At 39.9% G+C, this 24,888-nt stretch overlaps 2 protein-coding genes across 5 annotated transcripts in view; both read right to left on the bottom strand.

Annotated features, from left to right (window-relative positions):
• ubr4 (ubiquitin protein ligase E3 component n-recognin 4) overlaps positions 1-17,820 on the bottom strand; it is a 42,062-nt gene extending 24,242 nt beyond the window's left edge. For 2 of the 3 annotated variants that reach the window (XM_027170347.2, XM_027170348.2), the window contains exons 1-38: positions 17,662-17,820; positions 13,231-13,328; positions 12,997-13,100; positions 12,770-12,899; positions 11,650-11,789; positions 11,442-11,544; positions 10,810-10,951; positions 10,567-10,691; positions 10,349-10,473; positions 10,206-10,265; positions 9,902-10,092; positions 9,708-9,807; positions 9,456-9,593; positions 8,922-9,039; positions 8,439-8,480; positions 8,054-8,241; positions 7,526-7,682; positions 7,310-7,395; positions 7,041-7,210; positions 6,390-6,669; positions 6,166-6,304; positions 5,971-6,050; positions 5,755-5,883; positions 5,454-5,636; positions 5,222-5,344; positions 4,897-5,126; positions 4,646-4,764; positions 4,090-4,187; positions 3,848-4,005; positions 3,514-3,720; positions 3,328-3,429; positions 3,131-3,231; positions 2,653-3,040; positions 2,357-2,420; positions 2,054-2,245; positions 1,827-1,897; positions 1,522-1,714; positions 325-558 (exon numbers count right to left, since the gene is read on the bottom strand). In XM_027170347.2, the coding sequence (XP_027026148.2) occupies positions 325-558; positions 1,522-1,714; positions 1,827-1,897; positions 2,054-2,245; positions 2,357-2,420; positions 2,653-3,040; positions 3,131-3,231; positions 3,328-3,429; positions 3,514-3,720; positions 3,848-4,005; positions 4,090-4,187; positions 4,646-4,764; positions 4,897-5,126; positions 5,222-5,344; positions 5,454-5,636; positions 5,755-5,883; positions 5,971-6,050; positions 6,166-6,304; positions 6,390-6,669; positions 7,041-7,210; positions 7,310-7,395; positions 7,526-7,682; positions 8,054-8,241; positions 8,439-8,480; positions 8,922-9,039; positions 9,456-9,593; positions 9,708-9,807; positions 9,902-10,092; positions 10,206-10,265; positions 10,349-10,473; positions 10,567-10,691; positions 10,810-10,951; positions 11,442-11,544; positions 11,650-11,789; positions 12,770-12,899; positions 12,997-13,100; positions 13,231-13,328; positions 17,662-17,786 (5,433 nt within the window). In that variant the 5' untranslated portion in view covers positions 17,787-17,820. The remainder of the gene's footprint in view (positions 1-324; positions 559-1,521; positions 1,715-1,826; positions 1,898-2,053; positions 2,246-2,356; positions 2,421-2,652; positions 3,041-3,130; positions 3,232-3,327; positions 3,430-3,513; positions 3,721-3,847; positions 4,006-4,089; positions 4,188-4,645; positions 4,765-4,896; positions 5,127-5,221; positions 5,345-5,453; positions 5,637-5,754; positions 5,884-5,970; positions 6,051-6,165; positions 6,305-6,389; positions 6,670-7,040; positions 7,211-7,309; positions 7,396-7,525; positions 7,683-8,053; positions 8,242-8,438; positions 8,481-8,921; positions 9,040-9,455; positions 9,594-9,707; positions 9,808-9,901; positions 10,093-10,205; positions 10,266-10,348; positions 10,474-10,566; positions 10,692-10,809; positions 10,952-11,441; positions 11,545-11,649; positions 11,790-12,769; positions 12,900-12,996; positions 13,101-13,230; positions 13,329-17,661) is intronic. The other variant, XM_027170349.2, reaches the window with a different exon arrangement.
• A 299-nt stretch (positions 17,821-18,119) lies between these two features.
• emc1 (ER membrane protein complex subunit 1) overlaps positions 18,120-24,888 on the bottom strand; it is a 13,584-nt gene continuing 6,815 nt past the window's right edge. For both annotated transcript variants that reach the window (XM_027170350.2, XM_027170351.2), the window contains 9 exons: positions 24,293-24,492; positions 24,015-24,164; positions 22,858-23,019; positions 22,503-22,760; positions 21,989-22,162; positions 20,909-21,119; positions 20,731-20,815; positions 20,512-20,641; positions 18,120-19,740 (listed from right to left, as the gene is read on the bottom strand). In XM_027170350.2, coding sequence (XP_027026151.2) covers positions 19,561-19,740; positions 20,512-20,641; positions 20,731-20,815; positions 20,909-21,119; positions 21,989-22,162; positions 22,503-22,760; positions 22,858-23,019; positions 24,015-24,164; positions 24,293-24,492 — 1,550 coding nt within the window. In that variant the 3' untranslated portion in view covers positions 18,120-19,560. The remainder of the gene's footprint in view (positions 19,741-20,511; positions 20,642-20,730; positions 20,816-20,908; positions 21,120-21,988; positions 22,163-22,502; positions 22,761-22,857; positions 23,020-24,014; positions 24,165-24,292; positions 24,493-24,888) is intronic.

Genomic DNA, 24,888 nt, shown 5'->3' with positions numbered 1-24,888 from the left:
GAAGAACAGCCAAAAGATTCAAACATCAAATAGAAAAATAGCAAACACTTGATGAATAGAATCATTTATATTTACAAAGTACAATATAAAGAACATCACCTAATCATCTCAATATTCCTGTGATGTGGCGTTTCCAAGAAAAAAAAATGCATAGAGCAACGATAGTAACAAGAATGTTCAGTTACAAAACAATCAATGGTGTGTTATTAGGGTTACATAACTTAAAGTCATCTTGAACTCCACTTAACCCACTTGAAGCAACAGGATCTTTGATTTTTCTCTGTTTCACGAATTAACGGTCTCCCATGTAGCGATCACTCTTACCACTTGGGCTAGAAGGTCCTCTCTGCAGCCCTCAATGTTTTTGCACACACTGCTTTTCTTGGGCTTCTCCTCATCGCTGCTCCTGCCATCACAGATGGTGACTTTGCCCTTGTCAGCAGGTGAGGTACTCTGCTGCCGGATGGCACTTTCAGGCATGCGTAGCTCGCTCTGGAAAGCTGAGGATTCCTTCATAGTAGAGCTCATTCCACTACTGGGGCTTCTCTTCACCAGAGCCTGGGCAACAAAACACACATGGAACACTGTTCAAATACATGTACAAACCACTTAAAATGCTTAAAATAGTTATTTATAAATGTTAAATGGGGAAATGGGGTACCATGGAGTATTAGAGGAGTTAACAAAACAAACTTGATTTTTAAAACTTGAGATAACTTAAAATACTGATTAGTTTTACATGCTTTGGGATTCCATTAAAGCCTGGATTATAACTGACCTGTGACTTTTTTGTGTGTACAGAAGCAGCAGCAGCGTGAATAGTATTTCTCACATACTTCTCTGCCACAAAACCTGTCTCTCAGGGTTTCAAGTCAAGCCGTAAACTGTTTAGTGCCTTCATGCACAGCTATGTTAAACACACTGACAACCCGAGTCTCTCAGGTTTGATGAAAGTCTCAAAATTTGGCTTGACTTGTAAATTATGACCTTTTAATCTACTGTACATATTTTCGTAAGTACCTATAATGACAAAGATCCAGAAAACTGGTATTCAAAAAAAGATGAAATGTTTCTAAATATCAAGCACTAACCACAAGTTAAAAGTTTTCACTGCACTGTACACAATAACATAATTGAAGACAAACAATAGTTTTTTTATCGTGTTTTTTTTTTGTTGAGACTAATTAAGAATTGCATGGAACATCACATGCCACAGTCATCTTGTATACACGTTTGCATATTTAAAAGCAAGTATAATCCAGGCTTAAAAGGACATGTATTAAATGTTATGATTTAATGTTAAATTGTATAGCTAAAAATATTTATCTATGGAAATATATCAAACTGATAAAATAAGCAAATGTACTCTATTTTACTAAATCACAGGCAAAAAGTATCACTAAGTTAACAAGAAAAAAAACATGATGATTCATAAAATGTATTAAATTATTGATGGAACTGAAGGAAAAATGGAATGAGCTTATGAATTTCAATGATAACTGATTTGCAAGCCAAAGTTACCGCTGTTGTTCTTTTTCCATGATGACTTGAAGTATTCGGTCTCACCTGGCAGCTGCCATCCTCCTTGGCCCCGCAGTCACAGAAGAAAGAGCCGTATTTGGCATAGGAGATCTCATGGTCTTTGTGACAGACCTTGGCACACACTGTGCACACACCTACCCCATCCACCATCTTACAGGTGTGACAATGATACCTGTATAGGGAAAGGAGAGCAGTAAGGGCAGGGGGTGCAGTTTTAAATGAGTATTGTGTGTCACTGGAGGGGAAAATGGGTACATATAGAAGAAGGCTAGTTCTTCCATTACCAATGCTGGTTCATGAACTCCTTCTGTGTAATGGTAAAGGTACAAAGCTTATTGCAAAGAGAATCCTCATCCTAGAAAAAAAAAACAAAAACAAACAGAAGCAAAAATTAAGCTTCAAGTACCATGAAAACCTGAAAGGCAGCCTCACTTGAGGCTTTTTAACGCTCCTGAAAAAGGACAACTATATTGCATTATTCATCGGCCCAGGCAGAAGGTAATTGTCTGACCGAGTCCTCAGCCTGTGAATCTTCCTCCTCCACAGCTAGTTCCTCTACCCAATCCGAGTCCACCTCAATGGCCTTCTCTTCTCCCTCCATCAAAATCTGAGATGAGCCCTGGCCACTGCTCTGCCTTAGTGCATTCATCACATCTGCCAGATATGAGATTATGTGGCATGCACACTCCAACATGCTGGCGTGCTATTTAAAAAAACAAAAAATAATGCTGAGTACAAAAAAATTTCATTACAAGGATTCTTTAAAGAATTATACAAACTAATGTTATTTACTATTACTATCCATTATGCTTACTTTTCCTTGTGAAACATTGGCAGTCACTTTCTCCACAACATTCTTCTGGAATAAATACTTTTTACTAAAAGGAAAATAAAAAGATATTTATATTTAGGGTATACAGAGAAGTCAGGGTATGTTGTGAAATTGTGAAAAAGCTTCAAAATACAATAAAAAAATAAATAAAAGTGATTAAAAAAAATAATGCTATTAATGCTATAAATATTTTATGGTGAGAGAGAGAGAGAGAGAGAGAGAGAGAGAGAGAGAGAGAGAGAGAGAGCGCAGACATCCCTTCCTTTTTTGTGCCTCACCATCTACTGAGCCAGTCAATAGCAGCCCGGTGTAACTGTAAATGTCCTGCTCCTTGGCCAGCACTTGCCAATGTGGCCATGATGACCATGAGCTCAGGAAAGCCAGCTCCATCTCCGCTTGCCAGCATCTCTGTGGCCATGGGGATGAGGGTACTGAGCAGCACGGTGCACACGCCCTCACCCACCTGGCTGTTGTCTCGCACAATGTAAGAAGTAAGGAGCTGCAGCAGCTGTCGGTTCTCTTGCACTGTGTCCAGCTGGTCTGAGTCTTTGGGTGGAGATGCGGTCATGCGTGTGAGCCAGGCTTGCAGCCTCACTGGCTCCACACAGGCCAGCTGTGCCAGAGAACCACACAGACTCAGCAAGCTAGGGTTGGGGCACTTCTCCGCTACATAGAAAAAAAACCGTAAGAGAATATCAGATATAATGGGTACTATGTGGCCTAGAGATCAGTAGTCTTCTGTTACGGATGACTTACTGAGCTGGAAAAGCTTGGTGAAGAACTTTAGAACACGGTTGCAAAACTTGGCAGATAAATTTTCATTTGCGGTAGCCATCATGATTTGAACCAGTTCACCACTGCAAAAAGAAACAAGGTGATGCTCATTTTAAACTTAGCAAGTTTAAAAAGAAAAAGGGGGTAAGGGGGGGTGGGTGGGTTAGGTTGTGCAGTACCTGAAGGAAAAGAATTCCTCCATGGCTTTGCGGACCTGGCTGCTCTCCAGCTGCTTCTCCAGATACTGCAAACATTCCTCCAACACAGACTCATCTAGACCACTGAGAGACAACCAGGCAGAATGATTAGAATAGCATTCAGTTATTCTTTAGATCTCAGACAACACTAAATCATTCCTGTCTTACCTGCTGGGGTCAGAGTGATTGGCAATGATGTTGTAGCAGCCGGTGATCAGACGCTCATATACACGAGCCAGAAAAGCATCTGACTCTGCAGGGCCCAGGATCCTCTCTAAAGAGGTACTGCAGATCTCTGCAACACTCTCTGTGCTGCTTTCCAACAACAGTGGAAGCAGAGACCGGATCACCTGGGGAGGGTTCAGCTCCTCTGTCCTATAGGAAACCATATTTATGGTTCATTGGACTCAATGTGCAATACTTACACAAAATATTTCAAACTCTTGGATATTTGGAATAAGTATAATGCTGGCAGACAGACAACAGAGTTTATGCAACTTACACGATAAGATCTCCAGTGAGGCGCACCAGTGTGAGCAGGATGTGTTTGAGGGAAGAAGCTAATGGTAAAGATTGGTTGCTAAGTGTACCGAGGTGGGCTGCCTGGATAGCACTGATGTAGCTCTCGGAGGGAATGGTGTCATTGGCAAAGGCATTTCGCTGCAGAGAAAAATAATAATAATAAAAATAAGCCTGCTTTGATATTAAAGCCATATTGTACTGGACCGGCAGGAGGACGCTTACCCAGGAGCCAATGTTGGGAAACTCATTGGTGTGAATGCTGTTCCATGTCTCACATAGGGTCTGGAGTGCAGATGGCAAATTCTGCATTACTGGCTGACCTGAAATGACAAAATATCATTATGCAACAATAGTATATTACATTACATCACACACACACTCACACAATCTATATGACTGCAAATTGTAATTCACCCAGAGAAGATAAATGCATGCCTATATCCATGCAAAGGTTTGGTTTATGAATTTTGAAACCTTTTATCTTAAATAAAATCAGCCCTAAAAGATCACCTCACAAAAAGAAAATATCCAAGATGATGGAGTTTGTTAAGGGGAAAATTGTGAACCTTTCATCTTTAAAATATTCCCTCAAACCATTAAATAATAGAACACTGTCTGCATATTAGTGCAGGTCAATATCTAATTAAAAGCGAAGTGAAGTGACGTGACATACGTTTAACCCATCCAAAGTGCACACACAGCAGTGGACACACACCCGGAGCGGTACAGGACATCTAAATCAAAGAGAATCTTCTCTATATGTGCACAGTATGCTTACCAAGCTGATTGGCTTTGCAGCGTGTGGAGCCAATAGACAACACAGCAGCATAGCCTTGTAGTTTGGCTTCTGTGGGCTTGTTCTCGCCATCCTCAGGGAGGCTCATTAACAGGTAGGATCTATCCAGTTAAACCAGACAAGAAAACAAATTTGGCTCAGTTAAATAAAACGAGGACGTAGTGTTTGTCAGAACACACAGGTAAATTCTGTCTAGGTTTTTTTTTTTTTTAAGCCACAAATGTAGTATGGACCTGGTGAAGGCTGTGTAGATGTCAATAAGCTGCAGTGTGGCAGGCAGCAAATTTTTGGTGATCTCTAAGGATTTGTGCGAGTCTGTCTCTGCTGCCACTTTGGAGAAATGCTCATTACGGGAGACCTGCACTTTGGAGATGACTGCGTCCAGTGTGTATATGATTTGCAGGGAAGGAATCTGGTGAAGAGGTATGATGCTGTTGGGATCCACACAACAAAATGACGAGATCTAAATAAAATAAAAAAATAAAAAACAGAGAGAACCGATTCTTTAGTATTCATCCAGAGTAATTAAAAGAGCATCTTCATTTCTAATCGTTTTACCTGTCTTGCAATGTACTCCTCTGCAATCTCAACATCATATTTCACTGCGCTGCATTTAGAAGAGACCACTTCAACCAAAGAAGTTGCATGATCTGCTTTCACTCCCTGTTTCACCAAGTTTTCCTGATTGGGGTGAAGATTGAACAATGGAAATGAGAGGGAGCTAAAAAATAAAAAACTTCAGGAAGAACAAAATGCAAACCTGTTCACATTATGAGGCACAAGAACGCACCTTAATCCAGTTAACATATGTGCTGACACCTAATCGAGATGACCATCTAAGTGTGTGCAAAATGTCGCTCTCACTGGGGTCACTGTTACCCATCTTCAGCTGCTCAATATAGGCTTTAGATGGGGGAAGCACTCCTAAAATCCTCCAGAGGATCAGAAAGTAGTACTGAAGAGAGCAGGCCTCCTGTATGGAATGAGTATCAGCAATGTAATAATTCAAGCTAAAATAAAACAAGCCAATCTTCATATACATCAAATATCTCAGTAAAGAAACAAAGAACAGAAGGAGTTTGTTTACTTACGACTGGGGTAATAGGCTTGCTTTCCTGTCTCCTTGCAATGTCGACACGAGACCCCGCAGCCAGTAAGGAGATGAGCGAGTAATACAAGTTGTCATATTTTACAGCTCCACTGAACAACACTTGAAAGACCTACGATGCAATGAAAACAAGACTTCAGCCAAATAAAGTTCTAAAATGTATTGTGCACCACAATCTAGCCAAGGTGTTTGGCTTTACCTTGCTGTCAAGTCGACTCCGATCATCTTCTGATGCTTCAGGCGAAAGGATGCAATAGAATTTTGGCTGTACATTAGAATCTAAAAACAAACAAACAAAAAAAAGAGCAGTCAGCAATGTATGACTTAGTCTTCATGCAAAAATGGGCTAAAAAGATTTGACCGTAATGTGAGAAGCATAAAAGGTAAGACTTACTCCGATCCGCTGAACAGTGCTTGGCCCAGTTCTCCTCCACTTCCTTAAAACCATAGTAAATTGGGATGGAGCCCCTCTTCGTGCCATCCTGTGCAGAGCTGGCTCCAGATGCAGGTGGAGTCAGAAGATTGTACTGTACCTGATTAAACAAACAATATCTAGCTGTCACACCTAAGAACAAACATTTTAATGAAAATGTGAATTATGCAAATTTCTGCTTTTACCTGCTCAAACAGATACACAGGGGTTTTAGAGTACTGGTGGAGGAGGTAGTCAAAGACCAGCAGAATGCGAGCCAGGTTAAGGGGCACAGCCTGAAGCTGGGAGTCTACATGGGCAGCCACCTCAGCAATGGCCTGCGTGCATAGAGTGAGGACAGTGTGACGGCCCTTTTCTGAGAGATTGTGGAAGATGAGAAGTAGCAGCTGGAGGTGCTCAACATTAAGGTCTTCCTCACTGGGCATTGCACCCTGCAATGTATGCTGCTTCAGGGTGCCCACAAACCTGGATCAAGCAGAAGGAAAATTCTGTTATCTACCAATGACACAATAACTCAATGTTACTACCGTCTTAGATCTTCTTATCAGTTGTCTCTGGGCATATGACAATCTTGGTTAAAGCTATAGAACTATTTATTAATCAGCTGAGCAAAACAATTTTTGAGTCCATACAACTTGTATATACTGCACTATTTGCTTTGCTCAATTTGTACTGTACATGTTATCAGGCCAATTATCACTGAATTCCCAGTTAAGGTACTGCATACCTATGATGTTAACAAAACAAAATGAGCAAAAATAAAAAAACCCAAAAGAATGCCAGATGAGTAACGCAAAAAGTGCATGAAAGTTACATAACGTGATGGTAAGGCTCACCTTTCCCAGACCTTCATGCACTCAGTGACATCAGGGTCCCCCTGTAGGCTGGCTTTGTGTTGCCAGATAAGCAACAGTCGTGAGAGCACTGACAGTGACTGTGGGTGGATGTACATGGGCCAGGGACCTTCAGAGAACGGTGCCACACCTAGCTGCTGCAGCAAAGTGTTCTAAAGGATTGGAAACAGAGTGCTGTAACTGTAAGCCAAACAGTTAAACAGTCATTACTTTTGTAAAATAAACCAAGCAAAACTACACAAACAATATACCTGAAGGGCTGGAGAGGGCAAGTCTGATGTTACCAAAGAGTGGTTAAAATGGTACAAAGCAGAGGCAAATTCTTCATCAGAGGAACCTAAGGAAAAGTCGACCACAGACACATAAATGTCCTGTTCTGTACAAACACCACCTAGAGTTCAGAATGTACTCACTACCAACTTTTACTTCCACGTGTACATATGTATTTACTCATTAAACACTCTCACCCTTAACATCTTTGTCCACATCCTTGATGATGCTGGCCAGAGTGGCCATGTGCTGCTCAGTGAGGGACACACTCAGATAGTTACGGATGAAGTTGTTCCTGGATTTCAGCATCGAAGTGGTGATGAAATTCAGAATGCTAGAGGCCAGACCTAAGAACTGGGGGGAAAAGAAAACTAATTAAATAAACACATTACTCTTCGACAAACACAAAAAATCCGCTAGGCCTATAACCTTTTCTTAAATAACCACCCAGGATATCTATGGATTTGCTCTTCAGGGATTTTCATCTAAAGGATTTGCTGATCCACTAGCTAACTAATGCTACAAGTAGGCGAGTCCAAATCAGCAGAGCAATATAGTTCAGCAGTTCTCATTAAGTAATGTTTAAGAAAAAGATTTATCTATTATAGGTCTTTTTTAATTGGTTACTACTCCTTATTAATCAATCAATCTAGAAGCTTCCTTGAATTTTATTCCCCATCATTCCTAGATTTCACAGATCTGATTAAACAACCGTCTGTCCTCACCAGTTCAGGGTCTTTCCGGCTAGCCAAGATGTTGCCATTCTCTCCTGCATTTTGTTTGCTAGGGCTCTTGAGCCTTGGTGAGGTCTCCAGTGGAGGGGGTGGTGGAGGAGGAGGAGGTGCGACCTTCTCTTTACTGGGAGAGATGGTCTCCTCAAACCAAAGGCCCAAAATGGGCTCACTGTCATCATCTGTGAACATGCAGAGAGCCAGGTTCATCTCCAAAATTCACTCATGGCAGTGTATGTAAGCAAACAGAGCAACCTCCACAAACCGAGTACAAGGCTACTTGAAGTCTTTATTTTTGAAAAGGCAAAAAAAAAAAAAAAAAAAAAAAAATTGCACATTGAGACACTACAAGGCTGAGCTAATGCAGAAATCTGCTGACCTGAGACACAAGTTGCTCTTGTCCTCTCCTGTCTTCTCTCTGCTGAAATAACGAACACTGTCACTAGGCGTGTAGGCTGCCATGGCGGAGCAGTTAAGCAGAGCATGCTTGGTGTGCAACAGCACTCTGCATCAGAGTTAAACCGACCTGTCTCTATACTTAGGTAACCTGACACTGATCCGCCTACTACTGTATGTATCTTTCTGCAGCTTCATCAAAATAATCCATACTTGTCTGAACCCTGGATCTAACTCAGCCACTGAAAGAACAGACTAAAATGGCAGGTAGACCTTTGCTAGAGAATGATTAGATTTACATCGAAAAGAAATCTTAAGTTTAAAAAAAATACTAAAGATTGGTTTATAAATATATACTGTATCTAATGTTCCTAATTTCCATTTATTTCCCCAAACACTGACTCTCTACCCTTCCTAAGCCTATCTTTAAGGTCTGAATTGAGGAGAACTCTGCAGCATTGGTTACCTTGACTACTATCCTCCTCCGTGCTGCTGAAGTCATCTTCATAGTAAGTGTTCGAGTCAGTGGAGGCGCTGGCATCACTGCTCACTGAACCTTTCCTCTGTCTCTGCAGCACGCAAGCCTGAGCGATACAAATCCAGAAAAAAAATTGTTCATACCTAGCCATGCAGCGGTCTCGTTCCTTTAATCCTAAAGGGTTAGGATCGAAAGAGTACTTTTTACACTGTCACTGTTTATCACTTGTGTGCAGTTACTACATCATTACCCTGACATGCACATCCCATTTACTCCCTTCTTTCTTTCATACCTTTTTGTAGAATTTCAGTCAAAAAGTATTTCTAGCTATTTGTAAAAATTCATCATTCCAGAGGTGGGGCTGCATTACCAACACAATTACCCACATCTAAGGTACCCATAGCAGGAGTTTCAAGCTCCCATGCCTGTCCATAAGCAGTTACACACACGTTGCAGTTGCTATGGAAGATTTTAGACAAAATGTGCTGGTGAGTTCTTTTAACAGGTCACAGAGGTGCTTACTTTCTTATAGGAGGTGGATAGCAGCATAAAGAGCAGATTGGTTAGAGGCACAGAGTCGATAAGCCGTTGAACTCGCTGAATCGATGTGCTCTGTGCCATGATGTTTAACTCTGCTGGTGGCCCATCACTAGCCCATCCCTAAAGCAAACAGAAAATGAACTAGACTAAGCCATCTGTTCAAGCAACATTTAAAAATCCACTGGGTTAGATAACAATACAATCCATTTTTGCTGAGCTGTTTTATTTTTTTACCCTGTGCAATGCCTCAACTTGAAGGTCCTGGAACAACGACGTGAGCAGCTTGATTGAATGGTTTGCCAGAATGACTGACAAAACCCCAAAACCTTGGTGCCTTTACAAAACAAAAGGAAACTGTTATACTCCATTTCCAAAATATTGTTTCCCCAAAAAAATCCAAATATATACATTAAATAACTGATGCTTACCCTTTGCCTGGGCCCAGTTTAGGGGATCCTGCCCCATCTTTGGTGCGTGCAGCGATGTCCCTAACCCGCAGTGCTGCCAAGGGGTCTTTCTCCTTTCCCTTATCTGCCAGGGCAGTGGGGCTTAGGTTCAATATCAAATACAGGCTGTTCAGTAAGCACCAGGCACCCAGCAGCTGGAAGTTCTGATAATGCTGTGGGAAATAAGACACACACAGTAATTAATGATGGTTGAACACCACGTCTGGATTCGCCAGTACTCCTGGATACAGCAATGCTCTTGGATATCAATTAAGCTTCTCTTTACCTCCCCTCCGGCTCGGCGAGAGTTACTGATTGCCTGTCCGATCATGTCATATATGTCTAGCTGCGAGATAGAGAGCAGAATCTAATCAGAAAACACATTATGATGGAAGTTGTTACATAACAAGAGCTAAGAGCTTAACATACACATTTCTGCACAATGGTTGCAGCGTCATTCTCGTAGTCTTCCTCCTTGGACCCTGTGGAGGAAGTTCGAAGCTGCAGACCACTGCCCACCTGCAGAATGGCCATGCACGTTGCCACACTCACACCTGTAAATAAAGACCAGATACCTTTCAGTGTTCCCAAAATAATCACAGAGCTTTATTTTAAAGATTTGAACTGTTGGATATTAGTTACCATACCTGCATAGAGACAACTCAGTGCTAGCACGGTCACATCAAGCAGTCGGCCGGGAGTCAAAGGCTCAAGCACAGGTAGAGATAAAGTATCCAGGGCCATTGTTACGTCAATCACAAGGGAGTGGAATCTGAGCAGAAGATACACCAAAAGACACAAAATATAAATAAACAAAAATAACAACCACTCACAACTCTAAAAAACTCTAAAAAAATGTATCATTTGCTAAATCTGTGGAACAGTCTCACCCGTTTCGGACTGCGGTGGCATCTGCAACAGTAGCTGGCATGATGAAGAAAGAGTTGGCTGATACAGCATCCTGAAAGCGGTTGATGTAGCGCAAGAAGTAGGGCAAGTTGAGGCACACGCGCAGCAATTTCTCTGAGCCTCCTGTCACAAGATGAAATAATAGGCATGACGTTAGAATAAGGTTAATTGTACATACACAATGTTTCAGTCTCAAAAAGCTATGGCTGCTTTCACACCTTAGTTTGTTTTTCAACCCCTGAATCGGAGTGAAATTGATGGCTTGGTTAGGTTCAGTTCGGTTTAAGACCGTGCTTAATTAAACAAACCGTTATATAGTGTATAGGGCTGAAAGGAGTCTGTGTCTGCCAGCTCTCAAAGAAATGTATGGTTTGTTTCTTGCAGTTGAGGTGATTCATCATCTTATTACATTCACTGTAATCAAACTCTCCTACAGTTTACCTGCTACTGGACTAAGACCACTGTAACTGAGTGCAATTCCTCAGTTCTCACCTGCATAAATGAACCATACTGAGGAGGAAAATGGACCAAACAGACTAAACTGTGCATGTGTGGAAACATTTATGCATAAGGCTTTTATAAAAAAAAAAAAAAAAAAACACCAAACACACACCCAATTCTTGTAAACTGGACACGTTTTGTGAGATGAAGGCATTCTTCATTTTGGTCTGCGCAGCCTGATCTGTCGTCGTTTGGTCATCAATTTCACACTCGGCCTATGATACAAAATAGCAGATATGTTTCAAGGTATATACACACACACACACACACACGCTTCTTTGCTCACAAAATCCATATACTGATGCCTGCGAACTGCTGACCTGCATGTGGGCCGAGGGCGAGGACAGGGCGGCAATGTCGGGGTTAAACACTGAGGTCAGCTGATTGAAGAAATTCATTTGAACTTCTTTGTGCCGTAGCTCAGGGTTGACTGGGGAGGGCACTTCTTTCTGGTCCTCCACTGGACAACAAAACAAGAAACAAGAGAAACATGACAACACTATAAAAGTACAGAGAAGTTCAGCTTTCTTCATAACGGATCTGGGAACAGTAGGCTGCAAAGCTCAGTGGACAGAAGGAAGGAAACAAAACTTTTTCTGTCAGTGTGGGATGTACTTAGAGATGTAGAAGCTAGAGGAGGTGGGGGAATAATATACTAAGATGACCCAAGACGTTAACAGGACAGCCGTTCAGTTGAGATTGTGCTATGGGGTTCAACAGACTGTCAGTGAGATAGCAAGAAAATATCAACTCAAAGCTAATTTCAGAATTTTAAGTGAGTAACAATCATCTTTTCTAAATGATATTGGGACAAGACTGAGGTTAAATATGACAATGCACACCCTTAAGTTTTGAAACAAATGAAGCCTTAACTCTCCCAATAATAAGCCAATGCATTTTATTGTAATCTGTACATTAAGATGAGCAAGCAGATATTAGATGAGGCTCATTGCATTTGTATCCAAAACACTTCTGTTGTGAATGTTTTCTTAATGCTAGTTTCTCTGATGCAATGATGAACCATCCATCTTTTACAAAAAAAAAAAAAAAAACCCACAAAAAAAAAACACACTTGGCAGCCTGCTCAAATCTTACAATGCTTTTACTTTTATAATCCAAAAGAATCTGTAAAATAATGAAAAGAAAAAGCAGTGAAAGCCAGTGGAACAAGTACGATGATATTCCATCCGTCATTCATTCTTTACATGATGGCATCATGTGGAACTCTAAACCATGTAACCACCAAAGAACAAAAGGGTGAGCAAAGTTAATTTTTAAAAAAGATGGAAAAAGGTGTCATGAACTTATAAACAGGATATTGTGTGCGTGCGCTAGGCCTTTCAGAGACTTTGGCCTACAATACTAATTAAACAACAGAGGTGACACACAAAGTTACAAAACAGACAGGGACATCACACAAAGTATCAACGTGTTCCTCACCATCAGAAAGGGTCTTTACAGTCTGCGGGAGTTTGGCAGACTTCATCATTGCGGTGAAGGTTATGATCTCGGTTCGATCTAATCGACTGCAACCAGTGCAAAGACCTTTTATTAAGAGAATTAGGTGTTTCTGAAAGAGAAGTAAATAAAAAATAAAAAAATAAAATTAACGTCACAACAGAGGTGAGAAACAGAAGGCACATACACAACAAAACTGAGAAACTCACCTGTGAAACTGCGCATGCTTCGTCCGGGTTCTCGAGCCGAAGCAACGAGAATTCAATCAATACTTTACATGCTGCAGCTACTGACAGCAACTGATTTCTGGGGACTAGACACAATAAAGGAAAGAAAAAGGATGATCCATAAATAACGTGTTTGCGTCTTAAAACAACATGAAAATGGCTTATTTTAGGCTAGATAGTATTTCAGTAGAAACACCCTTCCACAAAGACACTTACTTTGTCCACAAACTGTGGTGATGTAATGTGCAGAAAGTGCCACGAAAGACGAGTAGAACGGCTCATACTGTTTATCATGATGAAGTATTTCAGATTCACTGGAAAGGAAGTTCACACAAAAATTAGGGGGGGAAAACAAAACAAAACAACACAAACACTACCAAAATTGATCCCTTGTAGGTTCAAATGCAAATTAAAATGCATTTCGAATTTGTCAGCTAATTCTGCTACTTTTTTAGTCACTTTAGTCAAACCAAAATGTGAATATTGTGTTTAAAAACCATGAAAAATAAGAAATTATTCTAAAGCTAAAACTCAAGATAAAAGACAAAATAAGGAAAGCTTTCAAATTAGATTTTCAAAAAGCAGTCTGTACAAACCCAGAGGAATGTTTGTTTTAGAAGAGAATCGAAATGAAGCCTTTATTTTGTCACATATACATTATAGCACAGTGAAATTCATTCTTCACATATCCCAACTTTGGAGGTTGGGGTTATGGCACAGGGTTAGTCATGATTCAGCGCTCCTGGAGCAGTGAGGGTTAAAGACCTTACTCAAGGGCCCAACAGTGGCAGCTTGGTAGTGCTGAGGTTTGAACCCTGAACCTCATCATCATCCAGAACCTGAACCACTCTGGAGAAGAAAACGAAACTTAACTTTGTTTGCTGCTGGCAATCAAAGTTAAGTTTCGTTTTCTTCTCCAGAGTAAACATGGCCCATATATTCATCAAGGTTGAATAGAAAAAAGTGCAGATTTTAGTGCAGAGACTGAAGCATGAATAAAACACCATGATCTATGAAATTGCTGCACGACATCAAAATGTGTGGCGATTTATGCAAAACAAACATCTTCACTTGGAGCACACACCTCCATCGCTGCCTCACTAAAAATCTATTTTCTCCTCTCTGTTCTTTCCTTAAATCTAGTCATGGCTGAATGCTTTTCTTTTTATTGCCTAATTACCACAAACCCTGTTTCATGTAAATTAGGAGCATATGAGGGAACCGAGGCAGGCAGTATGTATATGACATGGAAATAAGCAGACAAGTGGATGAAAGCTTGTTCTCCACAAACCACTGCTTATTTTGATGATTCTTGAATTGAACCCCAATTCATTCATGTATCCTCAAAAATGGCATAGAAGACTTGTGAAAATGCTAATTAAATAAAAACAATGTTTCAATAGAGGAAATAAGTGTGAAGACTTATCTTTTGTAATTCACTGCCTTTGTCAAAAATACAGAAAATACAGAGGGTTTCCAAAGCCTTTCTAATCCTTTTAAAATTAAAATAATGCAAAAGACTCAATCATTTTCCTACCAACTTTATTTATAGCTAGGCCTTTATTCACATTCAAATTGAACTGAAATCTGAGAGTTTAGATAAATCAGATGAGCTCCACAGTCCAGAGCAATTCACAACAGAGTAGAAAGTTGGAAACATCACACACTGATTTATTTCTCCAGACTGCGAGATTTCAGTTTTACAACAGCAACATTTAAAAGATCACTGGTGTAACTTCTCATACCACGGCGGAGAACAAAAACGACTCTCCAAGACACTCCTCTCTTGTTTGTCTGGGTTATGTAAGCCATATATTTACACTATGCATAGTAGTGATTAATCTCAAAGAGCTGTAGTGGCAATTGTGCAAAAAAAGTTGGAAGGTTGGAAGAACCATTAAAAAAAAAAAAGACAATAGTCTGCTGATACATGAAGGGAAATAAATGACTGAAAGAAAGCGAGTGTATACTGGAGATCATTAAAGGATAAAAACAGAATTCATATGGTGAGTGTTTTTATGTAAATAGTGAGTGTTTTAACACAGAAATGATGCTATAAACTATGCCACATTCTTTAAAAAAAAAAGAGAGAGAGATTTCCAAGTTATGGAATAAAACAACAGGATATGCTGTTACTGGAAAATAATCGATGATACAGAGGTGTGATGCAACCTGATGAAGTTAATTTTCAATTATCAAGAGATTCCACAGCAATTTGCTTACAGACATAATTGCTTCCATTATAACAGCTATAGCAGTTGTTTCCTCACCTGTTCTCCTTTGAAACAATAAATTACAGCTTGGCATATTACCAGAAACAGGAATTTGCAAAGTCTTCTCTGTTGAAGACTCTTCCACAGCAAAAATCCTACTGGCTCTTACAAAACCCTGATAACCAAGACTTCAATAAATGTCTGCTTACAGAAAGTGCATATTTTAACCTCGAAAGCTGGAACTACTACCAGAGCTGCGGTTGTAGCAAATGATCCCCGAATGCTGTCGAGTAATAAAATCTGATTGGTCAAATTTTATTTGTTAATTTTCTGTAACACCAGCTCTGATGACTGTGCTGCCTGTAATTCAAGTGGGCTAGATTAATGAGGGAGGCACGTCGCTGCCTCACAGCTCAGTAGTGGCTTGAGCTCAGGTTACCTTTTCTGTGCCTTATATCTGTCTGGGTTTCTTCCAGGTTCTCTGGTTTCCCTTGGCTCCTAAAACCATACTGATGGGTATATCTGTAGTTGTGAATGTGTATGAATGTGCATAAATGCGTGTGCATGTTTCCCTGCGATAGAGTGGTGCGTCATCATGAATGAATTCCTGCCTCATGCCCAATGTACCTGGGACAGAGCTGCGGATCCACCGCTAAAGGTCTACTAAACAAAAGTGCATGTTTGGATTGATACACACCTTTGAACAGATATTAGACACTTCTATAGTATCAACAACTCATAATATGGCTAATAGTATAATTGTTAATATGATAAAGGTTTGTGTGTGGACACATTTATTTAACATGCTAGGAGTCTCCAGTTTTCCACCAAAGGACATGGCTTCAAGAGAGAAGAGCTTTCTGGTTTATCCCCAATATTAATAGCCGAGTTTTATTAACTTTGAGCAAGTGAGTGAATGAGTGAGTGAGAAAGAGATTGAGAGAAACAGAAAGCAGGAACTAACTTGTTTCCTGGAAATGCCAAAACATTTAGTATATCTATAAACAGTTAAAAAGCGTCACATTCGTTAATACATGTTAAAAGCTCATTGTTGGCTGTGGTACAGTAGGAATAAAATAACTTGGCGCATGATATTACTGGAGAATAAATAACTACTAGATAGCAAGAGTAACTCTGTTTTGGGTCAGGCTGCATCACACCACCCTATCGTGGATTATTTTTCCAGAACAGTATGTCCTGTTGGGTTTCATTCCTTACTTCATCAACAACATCTGACATAAGATTTGAGCCCTCAGCAGTGCTGTGGTATAAAGAGCTGTGACATCAATCAAAAGTTCACAATACTTTATGTTCGGAGTTAGAGCAGACAATGAGAACACATTAAATCGCTTGACCTGCAAACCAGCTGAATAAGAAATATAAGTAAAAAAAAGTACTTGGCTTTCTCACCCTATTGATACTTCATGTCTTAAAATGAGACATCCGTAAGAATTAGTTCTTTATTAAGAATGCCACAATAATATTTAAGTGTCAATGTCTTTCTTGAACGGATACGATATAAACAAAGTGTATTAATCATCAGTTTTCAAACGAGTCATTAAAATGGAGCTGCATGACTATGTTACAACAGTCAGGTAAATGATTTTTACTCCAGAAACAAAGCAAACGGCTAAACTTAGCGGTGTTGTCAGGAAAAGTTGTCTCTGTTTAAACACATGACTGAACTCGCACTGTCAATTAGTCATTAGCGTGTGGTTTCAGCTTTTAAACGAAAATCTTAAAGCTTCACGTTTGTGCATAGAAAAGCTTCCTAACAATTCAACTGTCACTGCACCTAGCTATCTCGGTTAGCTTGACATCCTCACTAAGCTGACTGCTCGCTTAACCTCTTAGCTAATTACAAAAATCTCAAAACATTTAACATTTCTTTGCGTTATGATATGACAAAACCTGCTCCGAGACACTTGGGGTGATGTGGCACGTTGAACAGTGTTGATTTTTCTGTACCTAACATACTTCTGACATTAACAAGCTAAACAGCTAAACGTTAGCACGTAAGGTAGCGAACAACTCAGTAGCTATTTAAATGACACGAGCAAAATGATAACAGAACGTAAGTGTAAAGACTGCAGCGTTTATTTTGAACCCCGAGATCAAATGACATAATGAAAACTAGCTGTAAAAGGCGCCGACATGTTTTCCAAGCTACAGCCCGAATAGCGCCCTATCATTCGGCCTGATGATGAAGCAGAATCTCGATGCTGCTACCTAGCTAGTTAGCATGCTATGCTAACTGTTAACGCACTGGGCAATACATATTAGTTAGCATTAGCAACGAGTGCTATTGCTACTGAGGTAGCATAGCATAGCATGCTAACCAGCTAGCTAGCGCAAACACCGAGCCACTGTAGGCTGGTTTGTGTTTGCAGGAGAGTTTTTGCACATAAACTGGCGAAATAACCACCGCGCTGACCTGTTTATGATGGATCCTACAAGCTGAGGTAGCTCTTTTGTTTCGAAAGCCGTGTAAGACGCGGATAAAAGCGGCCGCACAGCTGCGGTCCACTCCGGTTCACCGTCTCCTCCACTCGACGCCATCTTGCGACTTCTCTATTAGAAGCTGGCGGAGGAAATGAGGTTGATCACCAGACGCAAAACAACAGGATGTTGCGTCACAGGCATAAATACAAATAAAAAATAAAAACGTACTCAAATACACATTTAGCCAGAAACGGTTTTATTTATTTTGCACAACGTTTTAAATGTCCACTATAGCATCAATTGTGCAGATGACTCAATTACTGAACAAAAAGAAATAGATATGTTTGAGAGCCATTATATTATTCTAGATGTTATATTTTATGAAAAGTATTTTCATAATATCTGTTGACATTTGCTCGATGTGTGTGTGTAATAAACAGTGATACATGGTCAGCTGTTTGAGATCACTTTATCATCAACATTTAGGGATGGAGATTAATTTAGTAAATGACTTTTGTATTCTGGAAATTACATACACACAAAAAGCATGAATGAACAATGTTATTCAGTGCACGAAGAGAACACACACACACACACACACACACACACAAACTATTGGTTGGTGATTTTTTTTTTAAACAAAATTAGGTAGCTGTGGCAGCGACACAAAAAGTAAAATAAAAAAAATTAAATAAAACAAGTGTTAAGACACACAGCATGGTTGTTAATAAAAAAAAAAATATATACAATTAACCAGTTTAATGCATCTCAACTAAAAAGTCAGTGTTTCTCCAAGAGCGATACTTGGGATTCTCTGCAGTTACAAGTTCCACATCATTTCATGTCCTGATTCTTTAGATTGAATTAGGTTGAACTACAAAAGGCAGTTAGAGGATTTTCAACAGGAATTCACTCTGGATGGTACAGCCGTCCGTCACTGTGCACCATGAACATGCATTCACACTTGGGGCTAATTTTACGGTCGCCAACCCACCTACCACCATGGTATTGAGAGGTGGGTGTGAACCCAGAAGAAACCGATGCAAACGTGGACAACATGCAAAACTTCACATTATAGACAGATACCTGAGCTCAGAATCATGGACCCTGGTGCTAACCACAGCATAAACTAAAACCAAGTTTAAAATAAACAAAGTAATACTGCAGAAAGAGGAACTGCAGAAACTCAGCATATAGTTCAGATGGTTGATTGTTCATTGTTGTCTTCTCTCTCGCTTTTTTTTTTAAACATACTCCCTTTCCTACAGCAAAACATTTTTATTTACTATCTCGCCGTTCCAAATGTAATTCATTCTCTCATATTCTCACACAAATGGTTGAAATTCCTCTTCTTTTATGCTTTTTTTCCCCATTAATAAAAATTCTACAGTACCCGAGCATCGGTTTAAAAGGTAGACTATAATTAAAAAGCACGATTAGAATGTAGCAACAAAGACTACCTGTAAAAGTAACAAACAGCGGAGTCTACCTTTTAAGCTCATTTTTATTTGTTAAGCGCTAGACGTCATGTGAATTGTCTGACATTAGCTATACAAACATTATTTGAATTAATTTGCATGAATTCCTTGCATTATTGTTACCTTAGTTGTTGTTCAGTAAACATCCAGTAGACATAGAAAGTGGTTCTAAATTTACATTTAAATAATTTAAGAAGTAACTGCATAATGGAGCGTGGAAACACTATTTACATCTTTCTTGCATTAAAGATTCTAAGTTTTAAAAAAAAAAAACACACAATTCTGCTATCAGTTGTCTTTCATGATTCTTACAGTAATCTTGCAGTCTAACATGGTCATCAGCTGATCTGCCATCAATGTGTCGATCACATGGCTTAAATTAAGAGTGAGCTATCACGGCAAACAGTTGTGGTTTATCGCCAGGCACGATTAAGTAACTTTACTTCTGCCAGCCGCTTGCTGATCATCGTAGCGAAGAATAGACCCAGAAGTACACTGCTGATCAGTACATAATCATAATCATCTTTAAGGACATCAAATTGTTTGGAAGGATAAACTCTGGTCTGGTAGATATCGAGGCCATATGCAACCACCTACAGAAGGAAAAGAAAATGTTTCAAGTTGTGAAATGAGATTGTACAGAATTAAGATCTGGACTGGAATTAAAAGAAAGAAACCTCCCTTAACCAAAAGTCTACAAAAGTCCCTACAGTTTTGAATCAGTCTAACGTATTCCTAGATGTTTAAAATGTGGCAAAGTCAACAGGAAATAGCATGCAGAAGTAGGAAGCAGTTATAAAGAGAAAAGATGAGTGTAAAAGCATTATAGACTATTCACACAGACAGAATGGGGGATGCAAACTTCTGCAAAGAACGATGTTGCTTTTCTTACACTAGTGGTATGTGTCTTGTCACAAAGGAACATTTGTGAAATGTCTCTTCAATATAAATAAATACGCTCACTGGAACATCACAGTTATCTAAATCAGCCATTCATGTTGCCAAGAGTTTCTGTTCTCAAACATGAGAATGAAGAAAAAGCGTGATTTCTGTGACTAACATGTTTCAGATGTTGAGTATTTCAGAATCATTTTTATATCCATGGTGAGCAGAAAAGCATCTCATGCATAAAACATCAGCAGCAACATGATTGGCTGATTGGATAACTGCATAAACATTCCTAATAAGTTGGTTGGCGAGTTCGTTTCGTCATGATGGTACACAAACGTCTGCACTTTAATGTATAATACAAAACCACAATGCGCACATTAAAGCATCATTTCATGTGAGCAAGAATAAAAAACGTATGATTTTGTCTAGAATCAATTCCAGTCGTATAAATTAAAATAGATAAAAACACTCACCAGGCATGTAGACTCCAGGCCAGATGGGGCAGTGTAGATACCTCTCACTCTTGACACAGTTTGGTTGTAGTTAATAAACCACTCGGAGCGTATTGGCATTTCAGGAGAATATGGTATAAGATTTTCCTCTCTGGAAAAAAATTATAATAATTCAAGTACAAAACACAAACATATTAGCAGTCTGTGAATAACTAGACAATCACTCAGTTCAGTGCTCACCGGCTCTGTTCTGAGGCCAATTCTGGTCTTCGTGGGTCCAGAAACATCTTTGGTAAAGACAGGATGTTTCCTGATGGGAGTCCCACTGAATTTGAAAAATAAAATCAACATCAGAAATGGTTCTGACACCGAGACGTTTTCTATAGTTGACGTTACATTAAAAGGGAGCTGAACTGACCCAGAAGGTGACGACTGGTGATGCCCTTCTCTGTAAGCGTGGCCTCTAGAGTGCTTATAGGAGAAGGGAATATGTAGGATTGCTGCAGAACCTGAGGTGGATAAGGTCTATCCAAAGAGCTGAACACCGTGCTGTTATACAACTCCATTCCCTCAAAGAGCTCGAGTACAGAGAACTCGTTCCTCCTCGACTTTGTGTTCCAGTACGCATACTAGAGCAGAATCCAAGCACAGCAGAGTACGGCACATTAATAAATATCAGGGTGGACAGTCGACTACAAGCTCGATACAGATCAATTTATCATTCGTTTGCACTGTGGACAAAAAGAATGGCTAGACATTGAGTCAACAGGCAGTTTATAATACAACAAGTTGTTAGTTACAAGTTATACTTTTATTTTACTTATTAATCTACCCACTATGCCACAGCAATACGTAAGCACTTAAATACATAAACGTGAAATTTACACGAAACGTTACCCAAAGACAAATATGAAAGCTTATCATACAGGCACAGCCGTTATAGATGTTATCGGGAAAGGATGAATACTCTGTATTGGATAAAGTCAACCTTTTTAGGGATGCAAATATCTGCTTATTTAATACTTCTTAGTTAAATCAAGAATTTACATACAAGTATTTATTTGGTCTAGCCGTTTTGTTCGGCGCTGCACGAAAATAGTGCTCTCTACACTGAGAGATGCGGTGAGAGAACCTTTATACCGGCAGAACTATGGTAGAATATATGGAAGGGGCTCAAGCAGTTAAGGCTCTGTGTTATTGATCAGAGGTTCTGGGTTCAAGCCCCAGCAATACCAAGCTGCAACTGCTGGGCCCTTGAGCAATGCCCTTAACCTTCAATGCTCCAAAAGTGCTGAATCATGACTGACCCTGTGCTCTGAACCCAACCTCTATAGCTGGGATATGTGAAGAATGACTTTTACTGTGCTGTAATGTATATGTGACAGTCAAATGCTTCTATATTCAAAATTTGGACCGAATGAAGTGGTTAAGTCTCTCCTCCGACCCATTGGCATGGTGAGGATGTTCAAACAAGAAAGGATGTAAGCCATGTACTCACCACTACCCAGTTCTCCGAGTGCACAAAGTGAACAGGCCCTCGTGCCTTCCTCTGCACAGCTTCATGCACGATACGGCCAGTCACGCCGTCGATGAGAAATATCCCCACAAAACTGCGTTCCTGATGGGTGTCTGTGCTTTCAGTTACCACTGCAAGCAGGTTGGGGTTCAGATACTAGAGGGGAAAAAAATATATTGAACAATATCATACTTGAGAACTAAATTGTTTTTTGTTTACCGATACACACAATAGCAAGGATTTGAGGTTAGACATGATGAAAGATAGTCCAAAGGGTTAATTTAAAACCATTGTCTGTTTTACTAAAAATTTCCTGTCCACAATAATATAAATAATTTTTAAGAATTTAACACTGAGCATGTGCAGTGGAAGTCTGATCCATGACCTTCATGTCATTTCAGCGCTTTTTGTCAACGAATAAAAGGGAAAAGTATTTACCCGTGTACAAGACCTGAGAGTCTGTATTTATGGTACTTGATAATGAGCTCAGGAATACCTTATAAAGCACACTGCGGTCCCCCATGACTCGTCCCTGGGAGTGGACATGCTCATTAGCACGCTTGCCTTTCACTTCCACTATTTTCTGCACCTCCGTGGGGATGACCACCTCCCAGATAAGCTCAGTGGACAGATCTTTAAGTAGGCGGAAACCAGACAGTTTCCCCAGACTGGAGTCCACAAGGTAGAAGAAAATGGAAGACGCCATCTCCTGCAGTTGCTGCACGACGTTCTTGGTGGATGGGAAAGCGGTAACCTGGTGTATGAACAGACAGGTTCAGGTTATTTAAAGGAAATAAATAAATAAATAAACTTTTAGACAAACCTTATTTGACGGATGAGATAAAGCTGACCTTATACTGATCATCTATCAGAAGAAGGGCTTTGGAATAATCCTGATCCATTATGGGCAGCAGCAGGGACTGAAGGACGGGTCTGGATAAAACTGGAACACTGATATGGCTCTTTTTGCCAAAGATAGGATTGAAGACATGGAGGGTTCCCAGGTCTGTGTCCTACAACAAATGAAGCCAGACCAACAGTGACATTCCTGTGCCAAAATTAGCTAATTATTATTATTATTATAATTTTTTGGTACTCTCATCTCGTCTCCGTGTACTGGAAGCGTATGACACTAACGCGCATGCATACTTTGCAATGAAGCTCTTTCTGATTCTAATAGGTAACTGTTCAAAAAGTTTGTTAATGTAGAACTAATGCTCTGCAGTGTCTGATGCATCTTCCATGTTGTCTACCAGAAGATTGTCCTTCATGATCAAGCTTTTTGGTAGTGATGGCTCTGGGTTTTTGATCAGAATATTAGGGTTCAAGCCTCAGCACTGCCAAGCTGCCTCTGTTGGGCCCTTGAGCAAGGCCCTTAACCCTCTCTGCTCCCGGGGCGCTGTATCATGGCTAAATCTGCGCTCTGACCCCAACCACCAAAAGTTGCGATGTGTAAAAAAAATTACTTTCACTGTGCTGTAATGTATATGTGACAAAAAAAAAGGCTTCCATTCTACAGTATATGAAATGAATAAGCTATTATTTACTTTCCAGCTCCTTTTCAGAAAGTCACACTGACGACTTTATGGAGTAGGATGGTAGGTTAACTGGTGATGCATTTTACATATGAAGTGTATTATGGAGCCTCAATATTGTGTCCACTTCTTTAGCATGACATCAGTGTTCTGAATGACAGCTACAACAGAGTGTAGCAGAGTTTAGACAGACTATAGGCAGACTTTGGGTTTTCCTACTGCACTGGCTGCTGACCCAACACAATCATGTCAGGAAGGTCAAAATTTAAAAGCAAATGAATAGAGCAAATGAGTTGAGGGGTCAAAGAATGGGTGTAACTTATGTAAAAAGTTTGGATGAGCCACAGACGTACATTTGTGCAGATTATTTAGACCTTTCACTCAAATTTCATAACTGAGCATACCTAAATGCACAAAAACATGGTTGATAAAATAAGCACTATTCGTTTTATTTTAAAACTACAACCACCTACCTTATCTTTAATGAGTAGAGTGCATTGTGGCGGATGAGGAAAATGAGCAGTTGTCCTCTGCACCATCAGTTTGAAAACCGAATTGGGCTTGACATTCTCCAAGTACTGCTTCCACAAAATGGTTCCAGACTTACTGTCAATGCCAAAAAGCTAAGAAAAAAGGGGTTTTTTTTTAGTTCAGAAAAAGATTTAACCTTGATTTCATTTGAATTTTAACTTCATAAACCTGATATGTAAAGCAATTATTATGCAAAAGTGCCTTCCTCACAACATCATACCTTCCCTGAGGCAGTCACCATCACCATCATCTTCTGCAGGTTGAACTCGTCCCGAGACAAGGTTTCGATAGTGACGTCGTTCTTCACGTGGCTGCGAGGCTTTCGGGCATCGTAGAAGAGTTTCCACAGATGGCCGATCCAGGCCTGCAGAAGGATGAACTGGGACGACAGTCGCTTTAAAACCATGGCTAAAAGCCCATCTGCAAACATCACGGTTAAGCAGCGTTAGCAAACTAATGGGGTCGGACAGAAGGACAGTTTCAAACCTTCCAGCATATGACTGGATCCGTATAATAGGACCAATTGCTATACACTGTTCATGACAGAAATTGTACCACAGATTATCATCTTTTTTCACAAATTCACAGCTTCTCTATTGTTCTTAACATAAAGCCTAGCTGCCTCCCTATTTAAATCATTTCAATGATGCGAGCATCACTACTTATGCACACTGGGGACTAATATTAAGCAAAGCTACAGTGTATGTTACTTACAAACAGGGACCATTCTAGGATTTTATCTAGGATAAAATATTTTTTTTATTAATGACTGCATTCATTGGACAGACATTACATTACATCATGCAATGATGCCGG

This window comes from Tachysurus fulvidraco, chromosome 23 (genome assembly GCF_022655615.1).
Source record: "Tachysurus fulvidraco isolate hzauxx_2018 chromosome 23, HZAU_PFXX_2.0, whole genome shotgun sequence".
NCBI classification, from domain to species: Eukaryota; Metazoa; Chordata; class Actinopteri; order Siluriformes; family Bagridae; genus Tachysurus; species Tachysurus fulvidraco.
This window is presented reverse-complemented; position numbering and strand designations above follow the sequence as displayed.